Source organism: Morchella importuna (genome assembly GCF_003444635.1).
Source record: "Morchella importuna strain M04M26 chromosome Unknown Morimp01GS004, whole genome shotgun sequence".
NCBI lineage: Eukaryota > Fungi > Ascomycota > Pezizomycetes > Pezizales > Morchellaceae > Morchella > Morchella importuna.
Genome location: NW_025763401.1, coordinates 55,033 through 78,695, shown reverse-complemented (window position 1 = coordinate 78,695; position 23,663 = coordinate 55,033). Strand labels below are relative to the sequence as shown.

The 23,663-nt window shown below is 44.9% G+C and overlaps 4 protein-coding genes across 4 annotated transcripts; 2 read left to right on the top strand and 2 right to left on the bottom strand.

Annotated features, from left to right (window-relative positions):
• Positions 1-1,608: 1,608 nt before the first annotated feature.
• On the top strand, positions 1,609-3,812 carry LAJ45_02167 (uncharacterized protein; the record flags this gene model as incomplete). The annotated part of the gene is made up of 2 exons (XM_046111759.1): positions 1,609-1,804; positions 1,939-3,812. 2 exons carry the CDS (start codon positions 1,609-1,611, stop codon positions 3,810-3,812), a joined length of 2,070 nt encoding a protein of 689 aa, XP_045974659.1.
• A 1,762-nt stretch (positions 3,813-5,574) lies between these two features.
• On the top strand, positions 5,575-9,441 carry LAJ45_02166 (uncharacterized protein; the record flags this gene model as incomplete). Its single annotated transcript, XM_046111758.1, has 5 exons — positions 5,575-5,840; positions 5,898-5,946; positions 6,011-6,474; positions 6,545-8,007; positions 8,063-9,441. 5 exons carry the CDS (start codon positions 5,575-5,577, stop codon positions 9,439-9,441), a joined length of 3,621 nt encoding a protein of 1,206 aa, XP_045974658.1.
• Positions 9,442-13,806: 4,365 nt separating this feature from the next.
• On the bottom strand, positions 13,807-15,835 carry LAJ45_02165 (uncharacterized protein; the record flags this gene model as incomplete). Its single annotated transcript, XM_046111757.1, has 5 exons — positions 13,807-14,310; positions 14,365-14,587; positions 14,746-14,880; positions 15,187-15,343; positions 15,418-15,835. The coding sequence occupies 5 exons, from the start codon at positions 15,833-15,835 to the stop codon at positions 13,807-13,809; spliced, it is 1,437 nt and encodes a 478-aa protein (XP_045974657.1).
• Positions 15,836-19,170: 3,335 nt separating this feature from the next.
• On the bottom strand, positions 19,171-22,489 carry LAJ45_02164 (uncharacterized protein; the record flags this gene model as incomplete). The annotated part of the gene is made up of 7 exons (XM_046111756.1): positions 19,171-19,246; positions 19,307-19,328; positions 19,579-19,872; positions 19,940-21,199; positions 21,252-22,302; positions 22,364-22,385; positions 22,437-22,489. The coding sequence occupies 7 exons, from the start codon at positions 22,487-22,489 to the stop codon at positions 19,171-19,173; spliced, it is 2,778 nt and encodes a 925-aa protein (XP_045974656.1).
• Positions 22,490-23,663: the final 1,174 nt, after the last annotated feature.

Below are 23,663 nucleotides of genomic sequence, written 5' to 3'. Positions count from 1 at the left end.
CAGAACGAAACTCCCGGGGCATTTCCTTCTCGAATGGGGTATTTCACTCTCACAGGGCAGGAATAAAAAATAATAATATACCGAATTTCCCCTACTAGCTGGAAGTGACTAGATCAACATAAGTAAAATGGATAGGGCAAATAGGTAGACAGGCATTCCCCTCAATTTATCCCTTCCTTTTCACCCCTCTACTCTAGTTGGCCGTCAAGTCAAGGGAGGAGTTGCAGAGAAGAATATCTATCTATCTTGCTTCTCCATAGAGTACCGGTACTCTATCAGAAGCGGACCCGATATTCGCCTGACTGCACTGCTTGCGCCAGCACGCACGTTCGGGAATTATTCCGCATCAAATCAATATAAACAAAGAAAAAAGTTTTTCCTATTCGTATATCATAGTTAATATATCGTGCAGTGCAACTCCCCTGGAAACCTATCTCTGGCTATTATTCGGTCGATGTCGGTTGGTTGGTTAGTTTGGTTGACCGGGGGGTTCAGGTTCATCAGATTTCAATACATGTGTAGGAGGTAGGTACTTTAGAAAGCACTTCTACTCTAGCCATAGTGCACATACCCTGTCTCAGGAGCGAGCATGACCATCACTTTTTATATCGCTCACTTGCTCGTCGAAACCACATGCCAAAAAAAAAAGCCCCAATCCTCAATCTTCAATGCCCCCAGCCTTGCAAAATGTCATGTAGGAGAGAGTAAGTTATGTTACTGCCAAGTGTTATGATATCTGCTCAAATTCTATTAAAAACACCACTCCTTTTTTTTTTACCAGGACTTCAGCCTAGCTTTGCTAATAGCTAGCTGGTAGAGTAGGGAGCTGGATGGCTGGCTGGCCACATCGCAATTAGTTACGGGCATCTCGATTATTTATTTTTTCTCTGTCTTTTCCCATGCCAGTGCATCCCCCCCGCGGCCCTGCCCACGTTGTATCAAGTAATAACCTGTTGTATGGAATAGTTGTAACAAACAGCCACCACACAATCGATCCAGGACCACCATGCAACCGTAGAAAAGTTGCTACGGACAGACCCGAATCAGGACCGTGGGGAAGGGGGAGGGGGAGGGGGGTCGCTGCGGCACTGGGAAAGAAAAATTGTCGATTCGGAAGAGTCGAGCCGCCGGGTACTTGCGTAATAATAATATGGATTCACAATGAGGGGTTATTTTTCCCCATCGTTCTTTGTCTCTTTTGCTAGTTCTGACTGGACTCTCTGCTCGCGTGCCTGCCGGCCTAATGTGGTACCAGAGTGAAAAATTTCGTATTAATTACCCGCTACCGGCACCTTTTGGAAAATGGAATATTTGACTAGCACCAGCCAGCACCACCACCACTACCACCAGCATTAAATACTTAAACTACTACTCCCCACCCCCGAATACTCGACCTCCACAATTTCACATATTCGGTTTTACAAGTCTCTTTTTCGCATTATATTAATTAAATACCACACCTTACTACTATTCTTAAAATTATACAGCTGCTATTTCATACTACCAATACCATACATCCAAACTACTCATACTCATACTCATACCAACTACTATAATTACCACTTCTGCGAAGCAATTTTTATAGTAATTAAATACTTTGATATACCAATGTCGTGGTCTGAATACTGCCCCGAGATTTCATCATATGCCAGTCTTCTTCCTCTACTTCTGCTCTCAATACCGCTTTATATGTACCTGCACTCCAGTAGAGAGCGTAAAAGCGTGCTAGCAGTGGGACCGCCCCATCAGCAAGAGAATATGAAGCACGCCCTCTCCCCCAAATTTTGCGGCGATGTACGAAATAGTAAGTGCATGACACTCTCATCCCGCCGATGCAACCACGATCTCTCATTCCTTTTTTTCCTCGAAGAAAATTTCGATGCAAAGGCTCTGGCAGGTTATGAATCATACTGACAAACAATCGTTCGATCTCCACAGCATCACAGCAATTCCTCCACGAAGCCCGCCGCAGAATTGCTGCAGAGACCACCACCACTACCGCCGCCGCCGCCGAGACCACTACCAGCGCACCAGTACCAAGCTCCCAAGAGACTACCGGCGCAATGACAAGTCACCAAGCTTGGCCGCAGGTGTGGTGCGTAGAGACTGAAGCAAATTACACCGGCTTCCTTGGGTTTCAAGCTGCTGCTGCTGAGGGCGAGGAAGAGCATTCGCATCAGACATTCTACGTGCCCGAAGCACCAAAGAACTGGAACCACCAGCACCAGAACCAGTACCACGAGCTCATTCGGAGGAAGCTTCCAAACATGGCTGCTCCTACCACTACCACTACCACTACTACTCCCGCCCAAGTGCAGAGGAGACCGATGGTGCTCCCAAGTTTGCCGGCGGAGATCCATCTTGAGATCATTAAGAACTTGATTCCAGCATCGGAGTCGTCGAAGGCGGTGACGACTTATGCCCAAGGCTGTGGGCTTTGTAACCTTTTCCAGCTTTCCTCGCTGTGCAAAGTGAATCGTTTTTACTACTCCATCGTGTCAGAGCTTCTATATACCAACCTTCCCTTGAACGTATCGACAGAGGTCTTCCCCTTCGACGGGAAGACCCTCTGCGAGGCACACCACCACCTATCCTCCAAGACCCAACAGCTGGAGAAGCGTCTCCCGCTGCTTCTGCGCACCCTGCGTGAGAGGGACGATCTGGCCGTGAACGTCAAGGCTATCCATCTCCCACCAAGCATTAACTGCTGGCTCACTTGCTCACTAGAGAAGGTGCTCCTTCCCAACTTGATCGATGCTTGCGAGAATGTGGAAGTGATCCTGGGGACCGAGCAGCTGCACGAGCGCCAGTTCTTCTCGGCGGAGCACTATTGTCTCGATGAGGACTCGACGCAACATGGGATCCTTGCTAAGACTATTGTCGAAAAGACCAGTCTGACCCGTGTGATCTGGAGAGGGGGAGATGCAGGAACTCGCAGGAGTGTGTGGCAGAGGGTATTTGATGGACATCCGGATATGAGGGGCGTTGGGTTCATTGAGCTCCACAGGAACTGGGGCGCGTTGAAGGAGTTGGGATTCTTTGGGGTTAGGGGACTTACGGTTCAGGAGGCTAAGGTGATCTTCGAGGGGTTACCGAAGTTGATTAAGTTTGGATTGGGTGATGTTAGGGTAAAGAGGAAATCGGAGAGGGAGCTTGGACCTGCGAGCCCAGCTGTAAGAGAGGCCAGAAGAGAGGTGAAGGAGAGATTCATGTTGATCCTCGAGGCTCTTCCGGAGAGTGTGCGCAACGTTGGGTTCTCTGATGTTGATGATGAGGACTTTGTTGTTGAGGTTGGGAAATGGGCGGCTGCCAGGGTTGCAAAGAGCGTTCAGTCCTCAGATGAACGCAACGTTAAGCCCTACTTCAACCGCCTTACCTTCACCAGAATCTGCTTCACAGCCGAAAATCTGAGGTCTCTCCTAACTTCTTTGGCGGTAGAGTCGCATGTTGGAAAATACACATATTCAAGAAGCGCAGTGAAGGATCTGCGCCTATCAAATCTTGAAAAGAAGGATAGGTTTTTGGACACCCAGATTACCACACTTTTCTCGCTTAAAGAGGATGAGGTTGAGTTGAGAGGACTTGAAAGACTGTGCTGGGGTGTTGGGAGTTGCGAGGACAAGGAAGCCTCTATTGGTAAGGCTGGTATCTTGAAAGGCGCGCTAAGGAGAGGATGGTTCAAGAGCTTGAAAGAGGTTCTCGTTGAATCCGACCCAACCCCACTGAACGTCATTGAGGCCTGCAACGACAGAGGATTGGAGTTGCACGAATTCAGAGATATCAAGCGTCAATCCGGAATGGTTGAGTGGTAGCAATGTTCGTTCACTGTCTTCATTTTTACAATAGTTTCATATGTTTGAAGATTTCATTTGTTTGGCATTTCATAACTTTTGGCATTCTTTACTATGAAACTCATACCCTGGAGGTTGTGGTTTTTAGAAGGTGTATTACGGAAAAGGCTTTGGTGTTTATTGGTTGTTTATCTGGTGTTGGTCTTTTCTTTTTTTTTATTGCATGTCATTTTTACAGTTTACTCCTAGCTGAGCTATATTACCTAATCAGCATGATATTTCTGGTGGGCAGATCAAAGCTAGACTTCAAAATAGTTATATAGTTGTCAGTTAATTACATCGCAAAAAATTGAGAAGTTTGAAACAAGATTTACTGATTCATGTCAACTGCAACGATGACTTAAGGCAGTTAAGTGTCACAATGCGAATCGGAAACCATCCAGTTGAAGGGTTGCAAAACGCCTCCTACTCAGTATTACATAGTTGCCATACGATATCTTTAAGGGCGTTACTTGAAAACGAATGCGACTATGGTGATCTGAGAAGTACAAGCTTCCTTGGTTTTATCAGCCACATACTCCGCATGTGTCCCATTCTATTTCAAGCCCAGTAAAAGAAGGGATGCCATCCCGACCAGTCCATTTGGCCAAATGAAATATATCCACGAAAGCTCACTTTACAGTTAGTAATTTATGTGATACGAATATCAACTTGTAACGCGGTACCCGCATCGCTACTGGTAATGATTGGTTGGTTGTTCTAATTGTTGTAAAATCGATGATTGACGTGGGGGGTGATACTGTACCTACATATAGTTATCAGTTCGTTTTTCTTGTATGGCGCAGGACGACGGGTTCTCTGGTCAAGAGTTGCCCTTCCCGTCGCCCGATCTCGCTTAGGCCGCGTTGCGTTTGGTGACAGCTAACGGCAATAATTAATCTGGTTTTGTGTATCCGCCCCGAGTTCCCGAGCTTCACCTGCATAGAGATCTCATGTAGGTACATGTACTTGTTGCGCGGCTGCTGTTCTCTTCTAGCTTTAGGGCAGGGTGTATTTACCTTCTTTAACTTTCGTCTCAGCTCGATCAACACAAAGTTCGCGCCCTTTATCGGTACGTACCTTCAAAGTATGTTTCGACCAGAGCTTGACTTTGGTCGTGTTTGGCTACCATGTAACTTGACGGCGGCTACCGGCGTTTCAGGGGACAATGAAGTCATTTTAGTAACATCTAAACCAGCTTCTTTCGCCGTGAAGACCCTTGCTCCAGACCCTTGCTCAGGGCCCATCGTAGCCAATGAATTTTCTTCTCCTAGGGAAATCAGGATTTCTTGGCGCCAGCCACGAACCCATAATAGCGTCACCCTGCCAATGCTTCTCTTGGCTTTAATCCAAAGTTCCTGCTTCAAATTTCCTGGCGGTGTCGAGTTCATATCGTCACGTCCCTCTCTTTACCCCCCTTGTCACCCGGTGGTGATTCTTCTTTCTTGTTTTTCTCCGCACTCTATTTTATTTCTATTTGCCGATCTTATCTGTCTCCCTAGAAGGAGCACGTCCCTCTTTCTCCGTAGAATACCTGCTCTAGATCGTACCGCCCATTCACTTATCCCCGAGCTCTCCTCCCTCTTTTTCTACTGTAATTTTGATAATTATTTTGTCTCAAACATCGACAACAGCCCGTTACGTTTGCTGTCACAACAACAATTACGCTCGTCCTCGGGGACCACAACCACGATAATTCGATAACGACAACAGGCTCAGTTAGTTCGATACGGTTACTATTGCAATGAGTAACTCCACAATAACTTCGTCAATGTCGTCTACGACTATGACCTCAAGCTCGGCCAGGGCCACAGCAACAGTTAATGGTTCAATAGATCCGTTTGCAGATGCCGGCAAGGCTCAAAACTCAGCGGGAATGTCTCTGGAGACATTCCTATCATCACTCGGAGTTGCAGCAGCTGTGTTTGGTGTTGAAGTAATACTGTTCGTTCTTCTGAGAACGAAATTACAACGTGTTTATGAACCCAGAACGTACTTGGTGCCGGAAAAGTAAGTACGACACTAAAGCTAGATTTTGAGTTTACTTAGCTGACAACAATTATCTAGACGCCGTACAAAACCGCCCAAGCCTGGGTTTCTGGCTTGGTTTAAGCCCGTAAGCTACAACATACCCCTCAAGGAAAATCGATGTTGAATGCTAACACTAAGTGTTCGATTAGATATTTGCTACTGCCAACAGTGATTTCATACAAAAATCCGGTCTAGATGCCTACTTCTTTCTTCGATACCTTCTTATGCTCCTCAAAATATTCTGCATACTCGCCCTGGTTATCATTCCGATCCTTCTGCCATTGAATTCCATCGGTGGGATAGGCGGCGACTTGGTACAAGGTCTTGATAGACTGGCATGGACCAATGTAGCACCGGAGGACACGAGCCGGTATTGGGCGCACTTATTGCTTGCCCTGGTCGTCATCGTTCTTTTCTGTTACATGTTTTACCGGGAATTGAGAGCGTATATTCGACTAAGACAAGCATATTTGACCTCGCCACAGCATAGACTGAGAGCCAGTGCCACAACAGTACTGGTAGCTTCGATCCCAAGGAAATGGTTGGGTGTTAAGGAATTGCTGGGATTATATGATGTATTCCCTGGTGGAATTAGGAATATTTGGATAAACAGGTAAGATTTGTGACACCCCTTACCAAGGTATTAAATTACCTGATTACTGATCTACTTGGCAAAATTACAGAGATTTCGAAGAGCTCGCAGAAAAGGTCCAGGAACGCGACAAGCTTGCAAGATTACTCGAGAAGGCTGAAACAGCACTTATCAAGAAGGCAAAGAAGAAGCATATTAAAAAGCTCCAAGCTGAAGCTAAAAAGGACCCTCAAGCTAAAATGGCAGTTGTAGAGGCCCAGCACGCAGGCGAAGAAATTGCAGGCCCCGGGATGTCTTCCGGAAATCCTCATCAAATCCCGGAAGATATCCATGAGGCAGTTGAACAAAATACTCACAGAAGAAGTAAGTCAAGGTTCGCAAATATAAATCCGATTCCAGTCGTTGGTGATGGCCTTCAAAAACTCCAAAGGGGCATCTTTGATGGCGTAACATCTGGGTTCGATAAAATACGAGGCGGCGTAGAAGATGTGTTGCCGAAGCCCGCGTATGGTTATCAGCCAGAGGATGCGGATGATCATTATAGAGCACCCGCTGGGCAGCGACGACCTTCACTTAACGAGCGGGGATCTTCTCGCAGTGCAAAGAGGGGCTCAACCTTATTAGGACGCGAAGAAGTGGATGATAATGAAGGCCCATCAAGGAAACGAAACACGCTCAAAGGAGAAGAGGGTGCATCAACTACTCGGACCCCGCTCCCATTGAGCACTCAGGAGGAAGTAGATGAACCGTCTAAATTGGCTTTCTGGAAACGATCACACGCTACCCATGGTGAAGAAGACGAAACACCGCTTAGTTCTGCAAGTCCGACGACTCCCCGAGCCAGCACTGTCGACGAAAAGGCTGATGTCTTTCAAAAAAGTGGAAAGGAAGGAAAGAAGGGGAAAAAGGAAAAGCAGAAGACAGAATATTCCAAAGCTTATAATGAAGAGGAATCAGACGACAAACTTGGCGAACCAGTATGGAAGAACTACTTGACTGATAAGGATAGAGAAACGATGAGGCTTCCGATCTTCGGCCTCACATGGATGCCATCTTTGCCGCTGATCGGGAAGAAGGTTGATACAATCTATTACTGCCGTAAAGAGGTTGCACGTCTCAATGTTGAAATTGAGAAGGACCAAAGCGAGCCAGAAAAATACCCTCTTATGAACTCCGCATTTATCCAGTTCAATCATCAAGTTGCTGCACACATGGCCTGTCAGTCGCTATCCCACCACGTTCCTCAGCAAATGTGCCCCCGCCACATAGAAGTATCACCTAACGATGTAATCTGGGATAACATGAAGATAAACTGGTGGCAAAGGTATATGAGAATATTCGGGATAACAGTTGCTGTTAGTGGATTGATTATTGGATGGGCTTTCCCGGTTGCCGTTGTTGGTTTGCTTTCTCAAATAGATTATCTCACAGAGGTTGTCACATGGCTTTCTTGGATAAACGATCTTCCGAATCAAGTGGTAGGATTGATTCAGGGTATTCTGCCACCATTGGGTTTGGCAATACTGATGGCGCTCCTACCCATCATTCTCAGATGTAAGCTCCCTGGACCCAGAACCGCAATTTCAGTTTGGCTAATATTTCAACACAGTGTTTGCAAAGCTTCAGGGTCTTCATACCGGCATGGCTATCGAAAGGGCTGTTCAGGGGATGTACTTTGCCTTCTTGTTCATCCAGATCTTCCTCGTTGTCAGTATTTCCTCGGGTATTACTGTCGTTTTGGAGGATCTTCTCAACAATCCGATTTCTGCTCCTTCCATCCTTGCGCAGAACCTACCAAAAGCTTCAAACTTCTTTTTCTCCTATATGCTCCTACAGGCATTCACCGTCAGCGGAGGAGCAATTCTCCAAATCGCTACACTGGTCATTCAGTTTATATTGAGCCCTATTCTAGATACTACCGCTAGGGAGAAGTTCACCCGTGCTACGACTCTCGTGGAGATCAAGTATGGGACTTTCTTCCCTGTCTACACGAATTTGGCATGCATCGGAATTGTTTACTCAGTTATCTCTCCGTTGATCTTGATCTTCAATATCTGCACATTCTCGCTCTTTTGGATGGTGTACCGGTATAACATGCTCTACGTCAACAACTTCAGGTTCGATACGGGTGGTTTGTTGTTCCCACGAGCCATTAACCAGCTCTTTACTGGCATCTATGTCATGGAGGTCTGCCTGATTGGTCTTTTCTTCCTAGTTCGGGACGCCCAAGGGGAAATTGCTTGTTTCCCACAAGCAATTATTATGATCATCGCGCTCGGATTTACTTTATTATACCAATACACACTGAACTCGGCCTTTGGACCACTACTAACGTACTTACCCATCACACTGGAAGACGACGCGGTCATCGAAGATGAGAAGTTTGCAAGGGAACATGATGAAATGAGGAGGCTCAATCGCATCGTTCCTGAAGAGCAGGATGGTGACGACTTGAACGAGGTCCTTGAAGCCCGTGAGAAACGGGAGCAAGCAAGAGACCGTCAGGAGGAGGAGATTGAAATGAGGGAGATTGAACAGATGAAGCAAGGGCATAGAAGAGGGAGAAGTACCGCCGAGAAAGCATCAACATCGGCTGGAAAGCAGGAGGTAGAAAGGCATGAAAATCAAGACAAGTACGATAAAGATGTCGAGGCACAGAAGCGCCATAGTACAGCCCACCCTGTGCCGAAACGTCCGGAGCTTGCTTTGTTTTCTGATATTGCAGACGAGATTGAGGACTTATCACCTGAGGAACGCGATGTTTTGGTCGCAAGGGCGTTTCAGCATGAGGCTCTCAGAGCTAAGAGGCCCGTCATCTGGATTCCTAGAGACGATTTGGGCATCAGTGACGACGAAATCAGGAGGACGCAGAGGTTTTCTGGGAATATCTGGATCAGTAATGAGTATACGGGGTTGGATGCGAAGGGGAGGGTTGTTTATAGAAGGCCGCCTCCAGATTTCGATCAGATGGATTTAGTCGAACTTTGATGGGGAGATAGGGAACAAACGATAAATGGTTGCAGAGTACATAATACGGCGTCTTGATTTTTATGGGAGGGGTTTTTTTTCCTACACTCTAGGTGTTTAAGCGATGTTTTATGCATTATATTGTATATCATATACCTCATAATGACGGCTATGAACCTTGAAATTCTTTTTTCCACATGAGCCCTCCTTGAATGGTTCCTGTTTTCATACTTCATGTACTTTTAGTAAGAGTTTCTTATATCTTTAACTTTTTTGTTATTTATTCATTATAACGCGTAATAAGAACCTAGACCTACCCAATCCGTGTACTCACCCCAAACCCTTCATACCTCTCCAGTTTTTACTAACACCTTAGTTGATTGGTTTCCATAAGAAACATCAACCTATAGTTCTGGCAATAATAGGCTTCGGTAAATATTATGGGGAAGCGACGAGACCAACTCTCCTGTGACCTGATGGGTGATCCTTCTCCCGGGATTCGGATGGTGAGTTTCGGCCCAATTCCCGTTAATCCGAAGATCGGTCTGGTGAGTCGATGGCCCATGAAGGAAAACCTTTTTTACGGAACTGTATAAAGTGATCCGGAATTGTGGCCAAAAATACAATAGAAATAACGCAGCATAAGGCACCATTTATAATATGTTCATCCACATTCATGGTATTGGTATTTCCGTGAACTGCGGGCAAGTTTTGTAAATTTGGAGGGTCAAAGGCTTGCCTAGATAAATGATAGGCTTGTACCTCGCTTTATCTTGCGTGCTGCAAGGAAAATCCCCGGGAAAGCGGGATTTCCTATGCTTGTGCTGCTAGGTTTCCTAGATAGAGTGATTACTTGTGATTTTCATGTAACTTTTTTTGAAACCAGGCACCTGGGAAAAACCGCAAATTTTCTAAAAAAAATCAATTAGTCTAAGGTTTTAGGTTAAATAAAGTTCACTGGTTATGCCGAATTTCTTACTAGTCGGCGGAAGGGCGAGTGATGGCACATGATCCTTCGGTTGAGGGACTATCCCGACGATCAGAATCATGATCGAGAAACTAAGCCTGAGGCGAAGATCAAAACGGAATTGTTCCGTAACTATCAGCCAGATATTTCATTTTTGCCTTTGAGGCAAAGGCCCAGACCGATTCTACTTGGTCCAGACTGTTATTCACTCAATCGGTCTAGAACTCCAGAATTCGATATTCCCGCAGATACCTATGCATATGATGGATGTATCGGATCAATTTTGTGTATGTCGGTGCCCACACTTTGTATGATCTTTCAAAACAAAACTATCAAGTTCTGGACACGAAAATCAGTTCGGGATGAACGGTTGGAATTGGGTTAGTGGGGTACGAAAGGTTTTCACCGGTTTCAGAATCACATGCTGTGGCTGCGTAGTATGTAGTATCGTAGTATAGAGTACGCTACCGCACGATATCTCTAGAGGGCCGTGTAAGACACTACATGTATTGAGCCATGAAACATTCGTCATCCCATCCCATCTCTCTTAGACAACCTCAGTCAAACTCTTCAGCCTCGCCCTCAGGTTCAAGTTTTAACAGCTACAATATTCAAAGACAACCAACCACCTATCAATGTGAACTTTGTGTCCCAAAATCCGCATTTTTTATGGCTATGAATTTACACCCTCAACGTGCTATGCTTCCCAGCGTAGTTAGATGACTCTAGGCATTCTAATTTTTTTGGTAGATGCTCCTATTGGTGGATATCCTAAGAATCTCCTTGCATAGCATTGCATATCCTAGTTATTGAATACGCCTCTTGGGTAGTTCAAGGGTGTTATATGCCCGTGACTGTGCATTTAGGATCCCAGGACTAGGGTTAGCGCAGACATGTACCTGTATAATAAGAATGATATTAATGTTCTCAAGACTCCCATGCAAGACCTCTGTCAATGACAACTCATGATAATCGGTGAGGCAGGGTTGTATGTGTGCACTTAGATTATTGTTTCTATCAACAAAAAAAGGGAATCAAAAACATCGTTCAGCATACCCTTGATCAGAAGAAACAAGAAACAAAATAGCTAGGAGAGCTATAAGTATATTGTTGCATGCGGAACATTGATAAAATGACAAATAATAATAACAGGTTATAGCTATGTAGCTGCATTGCAAAGGAAAATTCGAATAACAAATAAGCTCTTTCTCAATTCTCATCCCAACAAAAACCCGGTAAAAGGGAATAAAATACTCTTCCCCTTGCTGACATCCTGGCACCGGACCTGCAGCCCTAAGAGGGGAGGGGGAAAAAAACTTCAAGAAAAGCAAATAGCAAGATCTATTTCCCCCGAGCACCACCGACAGCGACCTCCATAACGATAAGGTTCTCAAAATCCGCCGAGTTTTTTGCACTGTTCACAGATGCAGAGCGCACATGCAGCACACTTCCAGACGAAGATATCGCCAACTTTCTTGCAAACATCACATCTGTTTGCCCCGCCTTGTACCTTGACAAAAGTCCCGTGTGCGCAGCCCGACATACTTGGTTGTGGGTGGTAAGGATTTCGAATGTAATATTATCAGAGAAGAAATTGGAATTGACCAGTTCGATATCGGATGGTATATCAATAAAGTATATTTGAAGATGTCTTGAGGAGGTAAGAACGAGGTATTCGAAAGATGTCTTCTCGGTGATTTGAAGGACAAAGAGAGTTGAATTCTCTACACTTATATAGTGTATCTTCTGGATTCTATTTGATATAACCACTCTCAAGCCAAGCTGGTCTGGTTTGAACCTGATATTTGCTATCCTTGATCATGGATGAGTAAAACATCCGTCTCAGTAATATCATTACAAAATTTTCATGAGCATCGACTACGTTTAACACGCCGCCGACAGGGGGGACACTTGGCCAGTACCAGAAAGAAGCACATAATCATGGCTAAAGCCAACAGTCTCAAGTTCCCCCGATGTAAACTGCCGAATGAGTCCTAACAAATTATCCGTAGTTGGTCGGTGAATTGTGCGTATCCTACACTTTAATCGATCTATCTACAAGTGCAGAACTTGAGCTGAGCGCACAGACGTCGGCGCCATCGTCCGTCCGTTTATTCACTTGATAATTGTTGTGGGTTAGTGGATGGATCCTTTCTTTTTTCGTGGTTAATAATGCTTACCCATTACGGCAAATTAGTAATGATAAACATGACCTCAATTGAGCGTACTGCAGAATAGAACACTGCGTGATAAGTGGTGAGTCTGAGTTCACTACTATATAACTACAGACCCTATACCAGCTGGATAGGTAATACGTGCAGCACACACAGCATATCACCACCGGGGGAATTGATCTGGTCGGAAGCAGCCATCTTAAATTTCAAATTTGGTCTGCAGATATTCCCTAGTGTTATAGGCATAACAGTCTAGACTCTGTATTGGACGATTTAAGAGTATATCCTAACTTACCATAAATTTCAGCTTATAATATATACGGGAACTCATGTGCTAGAGTCATGGATGAGGCAATCGATTCCTAAATCAACATTATGTATGATGATGCCTTCCATATTTCTAACCGTAAGACCTTGAAACTCCAAAGAGAGCATACGCACTGTATCAATAATATATACAAGCCAAGCAGCCGATCACATACCCATAATAAACCTGTTCCGATTGTGTCGTTGCCTCCAGGAAGTATAGACTTGAGGTATATGACGAAGGATGGTGTTCCGATGTACCCAGTCTATCTGAACATTCATGTTCAGGATTATAGACAGCATCATTAATTTCAAGTTCCAATTACTCTATATACCTATTAAAAATCAAACCAATAGATAAGCGAGCGCTATTCATTCCTACTTTAGGCTCAACATCTCCTGCTTGGTCTCGATTCTGAGACCGACTTTCCTGGTAACGACCGGCATCGGCTTATTTGCAAATGTCTTTGATCGGAAAACTTGAAGAGATGCAAAAGATCTTGCGGGTACGGGTATTTACAGACCCAATCAAGATTGTGGTCCTAGCAGAGAGATCGGGATCGTTGATTGGGGCCCATCCCAAAAGTCCCTTATGAATAAGATCCCAATGTATGGTATGGCACGGAAAATAACACCGCTCATCGAGGTTTATCGGAATTGATATGAATTAGATGCTCGCACCTGTTGTATATTGAAATGGACTATATATTATGACAACACATCCCGCGCTCCTTATTAAACATAATCCACCCTGATAATGTTGGTAGTTATGTAGTTGACATTTACGTAACCTCACAATAGAAGCTACCTCCTGAAGTAGGGTTGATCAAAAATCGGGGACCCGAACATTTGGGGAACTAGCAGGTGGAGTGGTTTCTCCAATCATGTTATTCGAGACAAGACATATATATCCACAAAGCATGAGCGAGGAATAACCAGCTAGTGCTCACAGCTATGTTCTGCCTCGTCTTCCGTGTTACCATCCTCCCAACTTTCCTCAGACTGCTTCTTTCCTCCCTTCTTGCGAGGCTTCGGCGCCTTCTTGATGGCTTTCTTCTTTTCTGCAGCTTCAGCTGCCTTTCTCTCCTCTTCCCCTTTCGCAGACAGCTTGGCAGCTTTAACCAAGAAATCTGGATCATTTCCCGGGGTTCCTACTAGTGATTCCAGTAGTTTGATTTCCTCTGCCCAGGTACTTTCGACTTTCATCGGGGTTTCCAGGACCATAGGGAGCCCTTCTAGTTTTTTATCATTCATTAGGACGCGGAAGGCCTCTAGCCCTAGAAATCCAACTCCGATATTCTGGTGTAGATCCCGGTTTGAGCCTAGGGGAGCCTTGGAGTCATTGAGATGTAGAGCAACAAGGTACTCTCGCCCCACTATTCGGTCGAAGTTAGCCATCACGGTGTCGTACGAAGCCTGGGTTCGGATGTCGTGTCCAGCTGCCTATATAGCGAATCAATACCAAACCACTCAAATTCTTAGATAAGGGTCACAAACAAATAAGTGACATGTATCTAGGCAGACGCCGACTCTATCCTTATCCATAACATCTGCTATAATGTCTCGCAAATCTTCAAAGTTTGCACCTATAATATTTCCCTGGCCGGCCATATTTTCCAGCACTGTTTTCACAAATCTAGTTTCTTTGTGTGCCCGATTCAGGTGGGCAGCGATCCGTGCCAATGCCTCGGAGCGCGGAAGTCCAAGGGTAGATCCAGGGCTATGAGTACATATATCAGCACAAGAAAATCAACGACCCTCAATAGACAAAAAATCCATCAGGACGACCCGAGGCCGCGGAGGAAACCGTGTAGACACATTTACTTTAGAATGATGATATAACAATATCCGGGGTTGGTTAAGGCTAGCTTAACTTACTGGAAATTATACAGTCCAATACCGAGCCTTTCACATCTCTTCAGGTCGTCGATAAAGCAATCATATGCCTGTTTTGCTTTCTCTTTATCGCTTTGAGCAAGATTTATCAGATAGGATCCATGCGGGAGGATGTGCCTGTTTCACAAGTCAGCTCTCCTACGGGATTGTGCCATGCCTCGTGGCCTTCAGCTGCAGAATCCCGGTAACTGGAAATCGAGGTGTTAAAATATCATTGAAGCACCACCGTTCATAAACGCTGGCTGTTACTAGCTTTTGTTTCGGTCAAGAGATTAGTGCGCCAGGTAATCCCGGTACACCAATTCCTTCGGCCCGATAACAAAAACTGCAATTTGTCCGGAGTCCCACAAAGCTGTTAAGAGCCTAAGACCCGGGTTCCACAGCCAAGGAACCTGAAGAAACGATATGGGGGATTCCACAAACCGTTTCGGATCGAACCGTGACTCTTTACAGGCCTCTCGGAACGCCACAGCGTCAGATTCTTTCATGTCGGGGCTCGCCCACTTCCTCTGTGACTTGAGAAATAAGGCGAATGCGTTTCCACCAATGTTGTTGCTATTTGTGATAGCATTCTGGACCCCTGTTTTTCCGTGAATAAAAAGAAATGTTAGTAAAAGATCTGGATAGCTCTAGCAAAAAGGGGCTCTTCAAGACCCTTTGCCATGCTTACATGCGCACCCACAAGCATCTTCATGCCCACCGTTCTTGCCACAGCAGGAATCATTGTTGGTGGATTCTTCTTTGTTGAAGCTCGAACTTTCTTCTGGATGGTTGATTTTTGGCCTTCGTTGTCGCTATTACTATCGTTGTCGTTGTCTTCGCCAGCTTTTCGTTTCACACCAGCCTTTGGCTTCAATTTGACTGTTGTTTTGACCGTTTTTTCCAGTTTCGTCACAGTGACGGAAGAATTTGGCTTCTCTTTGGCAGTAATGGTTTCCCTTACTTGCACTGATTTATGTTCAACAACTTTAGTTTTAGCAGCTTCATCGCTTGATGAGGCCTCCGAGCTCTCGGGAAAGTCAATTGGTTTCGATTTCGCTTTTGCAGCTGCGGCGCGTTGAGGCCTAGGCATCTCTATCGTGCAATTATTGAATTATTGCTGTTATTGTTGAGTGCAGAAGTGATGGTTTGAGGGTAAGTTCCGGGACTGGGGAACTCAGGTAATGTAGATAGACAGGTACCGACAGGGGAGACGCGTTGATTGATACACGAACTTGAGTCCTCAAAGCGCCCTAACTTTGATAACGAAGTGTCCCTATATGAAACTTACATCGAAGAGACACTAATGAGTTCTCGTGAGAATATAATAAAACCTATACCCGCAGGTTTTCCAGAAAATTATTTTCCTTTTTTGCAATATGGCTTTAGTCATGTATTGAAGCCCCAACCCTATAAATCAACGTTGGCACTATGAGGAGTGGTGCGCTGGATGACAACAGATAAAACCTATATTAGGGAGCTTAATTGGTCCCGGATATATAGATGCTACGAACTCGGGTCTTCTTATATTGTTGCAGATTTCGCGGAAGTACCTGGGGATGCTAGTGCCGAACACTGAGTGATCACCTATGATCGAGAGCACTGAGGACAAAGATGTACAACCGGTACCACGATTCTAGGGGGTTAATTTCTACTCCGCCTAATCTCGCAACTAATATACTATCTAATTAGTAGCTCACTTGCTTACCGAATCTTGATGTATAAAATAATTAGTAAAATCTTTCCGGATTAGGTAGGTACCTGGCTCCATAGATTTTTTTTTTTTAATTCATAGAAGTTCCTAACTGACTACCTGTTAGCGAAAGGTTATTCAGGACTTCTAGTCACCCTCATGGTGGACATCCAAACATTATTTTTATAAATTTCGTGGCATCGTGATACTGTTGAATTGTCTGGTTCTTATTGCGCGTACAAACATTGGGAATTGACGGCATGAGTGCCTTGCTAGATTTTGAGTCTTCGCTTGTTCCTCTTAATCATGGATTGTGTCAAGCCTTATTTGCTTTCCTTTTGATTAACCGGCTACAAAGCACTTTACATGGTTCTCAGCTTATAAAGGACACTCGATTACTCGGATTAGAAATCATGGCACACGACTAAATAGAGTACCATTCCGTGAGAAAAGAACCTAAATTAACATCTTTTAACGGAAACCGAAGTCTTAGCCACTATTTCGTATGTAAAAGAAAGTGTAGAGGAAGATTACAGCAGTTTTCGTATTGTCTGTCCGCACTGAATTACACACACACAAGGTGATATCCGAGTTAGGAAACTGTGATTACTCTCAGGCCGCTATCTCAAATATTGTGATGTTACGACCTACCCATGTAGCAACGTAATATGTTAGGGTTATAACCTGGCAAAAACAAAAAATTAGAGCGTGTTCTGCTACCAAAATATTAGGTTTTTGATCAAGCCTTCGCAAGGCACAATGGAGGTGAATAAATTTCAGGACCCTAGTAATATACAATATTTGGGTTGGTGAATTTGGTGCTGAGTTTGGTGCTAGCGCAGTGAGGATTGAGTGATATGAGCTTGAATATTTTGGTCTGAGCAGAATATTTTAGATCGTGATATTGGGGCTTTAATAGGGTGGCAAAATATCCCAAAAAGTGGTTGCACGAACATTACTTTCAGAAAGAATCTCGTATATTGTGTGATATTCGTTGCAACAGGACGCGGCTAGGTATGTTGGATGTAATCTAACTGTTATTAGCAATAAGCATTGCCTAAACGGGCCGTCACTTAATGTGTATGCGATCCGGAGTCGGCAGATAATATGAAAACTGCTATAAGATAAACTGCAATATGAGTTCACAAGGCGGGGGGCGAGAAATCCAAGGACCTCAAGAGGGGCAGAAAATATTGCGGCCATGTGGGAAGGGTAGGTCAAAAACTGTTAAATAAGCTTTTGGTCTATCCTAAGCCGGCGATCGAGGTTTTGACATAGTTTCGAACGAACCATTATAATTAATATTATGCTGAGAAATTCGGCTTCTGATGGCAAAACAGCCCCAGAACTCTAGGCCGTACTACCCGAATATGCCTCCGGTAGAGGTTGAGAAGTGCACTATCCGGTATGTCCACCCTTAACCATCCAACTGCAGACATTTTGAAAACATGTATACATAAGATAGATGACAATATTTTGTATCAACCATGTCTCACCCCTCTTCTAGTTGCAATATGAATGACTTATTCAGCCAATAGCAATGAGAGCTTGACCGAGTGATAGTCCATGAACATATCCACAGTTAATAAATAATGATAATCTCTCCTACTCGCGTGCAACCATGGTATGACGATGTTCAAGAGATTACAGCTGTTCTCATTCAAGCAAGTGGCCGGGGGAAACTTCCAAAACCCAGCCTGAGTGGCGAGGTGGGTATACTAAGTGCGGGGGGACACGGGATTCGAACCCGTAACAATGTATCCACAGTCGCTCAGCAGTTAGGTTTAGTACTTCTCAGGCCCCTTCCTATGTACGGGCTTTATGATCTTACTGCTGCATGTAGTGTATGTACATGCATATGCGCAACACGACACGAATAAATTCAAGTCACATGCCATATGACATTGTCTCGAGGAATCATTTAAGAGCATAAGTCTACAAGTAGCTTTAGGCTGTCTGGAAAAAGCTCGAGCTAAGCCGTTTAAGCGCTTATGCCCAACAATACTTGGAAGGGTGTAGAGGGGTTTATTAGGAAATTTTCAAATTTCAGGTGGCCGTTTGTTATTAAGCTCATAAAGTAAATTTATCAAATCTACTGATTAAGTTACCGTTTCTACTATTATTAGACATTATCATACCCTCCGGGCTCCAAATAATTAGTTACTCAACCATTACTGATTAAATTCATGGATCATCACTCGATCCCTCGGGGGTCATGGTAGAGGAACACATAACTCTTGGTTTGTCAACTACGGCCTAATACATAATAAACAACCCGAACCGGACCGCTTTAGGGAGAGAACTCGTCTAACCCCCACCTTATCTCGTATTTATCATTACAGGTATTTTCATGGTAACTAAGTCCTATCTACACCAACCCATCCGCTGAAGTCTATTACGACCTAACACTCGCCGCAACACAGTTATGGCCGATCTTGTAATAAAACAAAGAAGAAACAGAAACAAAAAAATAGAAGAGAAACATAGTATCATAATTTCCCCAGATTCATCTTGCAGTCCCATTGACATGTTTGCCCGTCGTAATCTATCCCAATCCTGGCCTAGCCCGTTCCCCAAGGCGTTGTAACCTTACGCCGAGTGGAAAAAAATAAATAAGAAATAAGTAAAGGAGAAGGGAGAGAAAGTGGATCCTTCATGGTCCATCTGCCTTACACGTCTTATTTGGGGTGCATCCTTTAAGGCCCGGGTGAAATAAATACGAATAATAAAAAAAGCTAGATTGTTGACAGAAAAGTAGCGGAAAGTGATACTGATATAAACTGATGTTCGCAAATTCGACAAATCTTGATCCTTTAATTGTCTTGTTAGCGAAACTACTTTTAAAATAAAATAAAGGGATGGATACTCTACCTTTTTGCGCCGTAATTATACACTATTACTATAACCATGACTCACACCAAAATTTCCACTCATCCCGCCTCGCCTCTTCATCCATTTCCTCCCTTCATCTACACAGAGAACAGTGCTAGCAAGTAATACCAAGGAAAAAATATCCTTGAATCCTAGTGCTTCGGTTTGGAAGATGTTCTGTAACCCAGGCATATAGACCACTGCCGCCTGTCCCATCAAGCAGCCGGCGACTGCAAAATTGAACATTTTATTCGAAAAAATATTAACCTCACCCCTGAATATTGATTTCGACTCAGACCTGCAGGAAAGTGCAAGAATCATGTCAAAAAGAACAAAGCTGGTGAAAGTCATCGTTGTATCACGACGAGTAACAACACCATCTTTCATTTCCATAGTGTAGACAAACATTGTACCCATGACAATTGTGAATGCGGATGTCATGATTCGAATAAGAACAGGTTTGGTCAGGATTTGCTCGCTGCGTGAGCGAGGAGGTCGCGTCATGACAGCTGGATCAACGGGTTCAACGCCGAGAGATTGTGCGGGAGGACCGTCCATCAAGATGTCTATTTAAATAAAAGTTAGTAAAAATGCGTACATGTAGTTTAAGGTATTAGAGAAAATGTAACATACTAATCCACAGGATTTGCATAGGATTTAGAGGGTTGCTCAATCCAAAGAAGGTACATAGCAGCACCAAACTTAATGCCGCAATGCTTGTGCTAAGCTGGAAGGTCAAAAAGTTCTGAATGTTGTAGAAAATCCCCTTGCCCTCTTCAATTGCAGTAAGAATAGTGGAGAAGTCGTCATTACTTAATATCATGTCGGCTGCCTCTTTGGCCACATCTGTTCCCTGTAGGCCCATACTTATGCCTATATCTGCCATCTTGAGAGCAGGGGCATCGTTGACGCCGTCTCCGGTCATTGCTACCACATCGCCTCTAGATTGGAGGGCGCGGATGATCTTCATCTTATGTTCTGGCGAAGTGCGGGCAAATATAGAGGTAGTGGCGATCGCTTGAGCTAGTTGCGAGTCCGTCATGTTGTCGAGGTCTTCACCTTTCAGAACAGGCCTTACAATACCGCCAGGGCCATGGTTGTCTGGAAGAACATGCATCCCCAATTTCCTTGCAATGGCTACGGCCGTTGTCTCCGAATCACCAGTGATCATAATTACCTTAACACCTCCACGCATTAAAGATCGAATAGCTTTCTTAACTCCCTGTCTAGGTGGATCGTTCATGCCAACCGTACCGGCAAATGTAAGGCCGGTGTAGGCCGAATCGCTATCGTCTTCTAAGCTGGTATGGCTAGTTCCCGAATTTGGTCTGGAAGATACAGACCCACTCGCAAATCCCAACACTCGCAAACCTTCCTTCGCCATCATTTCAGCATTTTCCTTGGCCAGCTTCTTTTGGGCATCATCCATAGGCGCCTCTCTGCCATCTCTTGTAAGGTACGTATTGCACCTTGCGAGAACTTGTTCCAGCGCTCCCTTGATATATGCTTTTTGTCCGCCTATATCACCGCCACCAACAATAACACCCATCCATTTGTTTTCTGAAGAAAACGGAGATTCTGATACTCTTTGGCTTCTCTCCCTTACATCTACTTCTTCAAAGGCGTCCATCAAATCGAGTAACGCGACATCAGTTGCTTGGCCAACAAACCTAGTATTGGGGCCGTTATCGCCAGTCATTCCAATTGAGGTTGTTGCAGCTGCAGTGCCCAAAGAAGAAAGGCGAGCGTTATTGCAAAGATTACCAATTCGGATAACAGCGCTCAACGTGGGGTCGTTGGAACTATCAGATAATAAAGCAGATTTCTCCATTGGTTCAGTGAACGATGGTGTCCAGATCTTTGTAACAGTCATATGATTTGTTGTGAGAGTCCCTGTATTGGAGGTTAGGTACTCGAAAGTATAAATTAATCGGTATATACATACCAGTTTTGTCACTGCAAACAACAGAGACACATCCTAAAGTCTCGACGCTTGGTAGTTTCCTCACAATCCCACCGTGTCGTACCATTCTGAGAACTCCCAATGCCAGTGTAACGGTAACAATAATTGGTAACCCTTCAGGAATTGCTGCAACTGCGAGAGAAACACCAACTTGAAACATCTCGATCCAGCTTCTTCCTTGCCACAATCCTATCAGGACAATGATCCCAATAACTGCAAAACTCGCATAACTCAAGTCTTTACCAAGCTTGTCCATAGAGTTTTGTAAGGGAGTTTTCGGTTTAACAATGCTGTTAAGCATTGCAGTAATTGCACCGAATTCAGTCTTAGAACCGGTTCCAATTACTAGACCTTGGCCGTTTCCATTGCGAACAAGAGTCCCCATAAAAGCAATGCATTTACGATCAGAGATCGATAAGTCGGAAAGGGTGGGGTTCATAGAGTCTCTTGGTGCGACCGCACCCACCTGCTTCTTCACAGGTGCATTCTCGCCCGTCAGGTTCGATTCATCGATTTCTACTCCGGCGGCTTGGGTTATCCGTATATCTGCCGGAATTCTGTCTCCGGTAGAAAATGTAACCAAGTCACCGGGTACTAATTGACCGGCCATGACCATCTGGGAAGCCGGCGATCCAGACTCTCCATCACCGGGCTTTCCTCGTAGTAAATGCGCGTAATGCGGAACCAGTTTATTCAAAGCCTCTAAGCTCTTCTCCGAGCGATATTCCTGCACAAAGCCTACAGCGACTACGATAAGCACCGCCAGTGTAATACTGATCGCATCCTCCATATTTCCCATCAAGAATGAGACTGCGGCACTACCCAGCAGTAACAGAATGAGTGGGGATTCCACGAATTGCTTAAGGAATCGGATGTAGATGGAATCCTCCTCGGAGGTAGGGAGCTCGTTTGGGCCGTGAATGGAGCGGCGGAAGATGGCATCTTGTGCAGAGGTGAGGCCGTGTATTAATGAAGACTGTAGCTTTGATGCGGTCTCTTCGGGGGTGAGGATCGCATAGACGGCGGAGGGAGGCTACAACGAGACAATGAGCATCAATAAAAGGCCCTAAGGGAATGATGAGACACCATCTTACCGAAGATGTTGTGCTCGGAACGCTACTATTCGAATTAGTACTTGATGATGTGTTGAGGAATGGAGAAGCGGACAGGCTGCGTAATGGTATGCCTAGCGGGGTACTCGATCTAGAGGGAGGACCCATTTCCGAAAAGATACTAGAGAAGCTGGAGTAAGAGGAGGCGGGCTTTGACTACTGATGGTAAGTCGTAGGCGCTTTAGCAGTGAGTCTGAGATAGAAGCTATAACATGGATTGTCAAAATTCCACCCAAAGAATGAATTCCACAAGGGACAAAGGGGAGTTGAGCAGGCAGCGTGTGGTGGTGGATGACAAGTCGAATGAGTGAGAACAAGTTGTCTGAAACCGAGAAAAGGATGTTGGTGATGATTACTACCACCAAGGGGGGGGGGAGACAATAAAGAAGAAGAGGGAGAAGATAATGCGGATTCCTCCTGAGAGCGGAGGGAAGGTTGATAGTTCCACCGGGCACCTCCTGTACTAGGCAGTATTTAGCACTTTACACGATGAATCTTAATAGGAAAATTAACTTAGACATGAAGGTCCAGGATGTCTGTCCCCTTGCTAAAGGTACCAATGAGAAATAGAGCCGAAACGAATCGGGATATGTACAAGTATTGAGAATCCGCCCAATCGATTACCATACGAATACGGGGCCCTCTTACTCGATATATCAGTATAAAAAAAAGCTGCGGATATCTACATGTAACTACTTGTACATACATGTACTCACTCTGCGAGTCTACCTCTACACATTAAATCAACACGTAGGCAGGGTGGATGTACATGTAGCCTCTGATGATTCTTCAGAGGCATAGAAGTTGGTATCCTAGAATAACGGAGTAGAGTATGAACATGTTTTTATTGAGTAGAGTAGGGGCCACACGCCGTATAACAGAAGGACGTAGATAAATTATAGGCATTCGTACCCCCTGCAGTTATCCCTTTTCTCCTTTCAACCCATGGCTTTCACAGCAAACTGATGTTCTCCGTAGCTACGGGATCTCGGACAAGTTTACCGCCGTGTCCTTATCTGACAATCTCATCTTATCTCCGAGTCGCCGCAACGCCGCTTGGCCGCCTCCCAGCTGATTGCAGTCAAAGCATACATGTATTCTGCTTCCCAGCCTTCTCTTTAACTCCTCCCGCACTTGCGCCCCCCCCCCCCCATAATATTTAAACTACTTGCCCGCCCCGACCGTTTCCAGTCCGCTCCGCTCTTACATTCCGCCAAACGCTCTTGTCGTGTCCCTGAAATACACTCGCGCACGCATATCTCATCTCCGTCCCTGTCTGCCT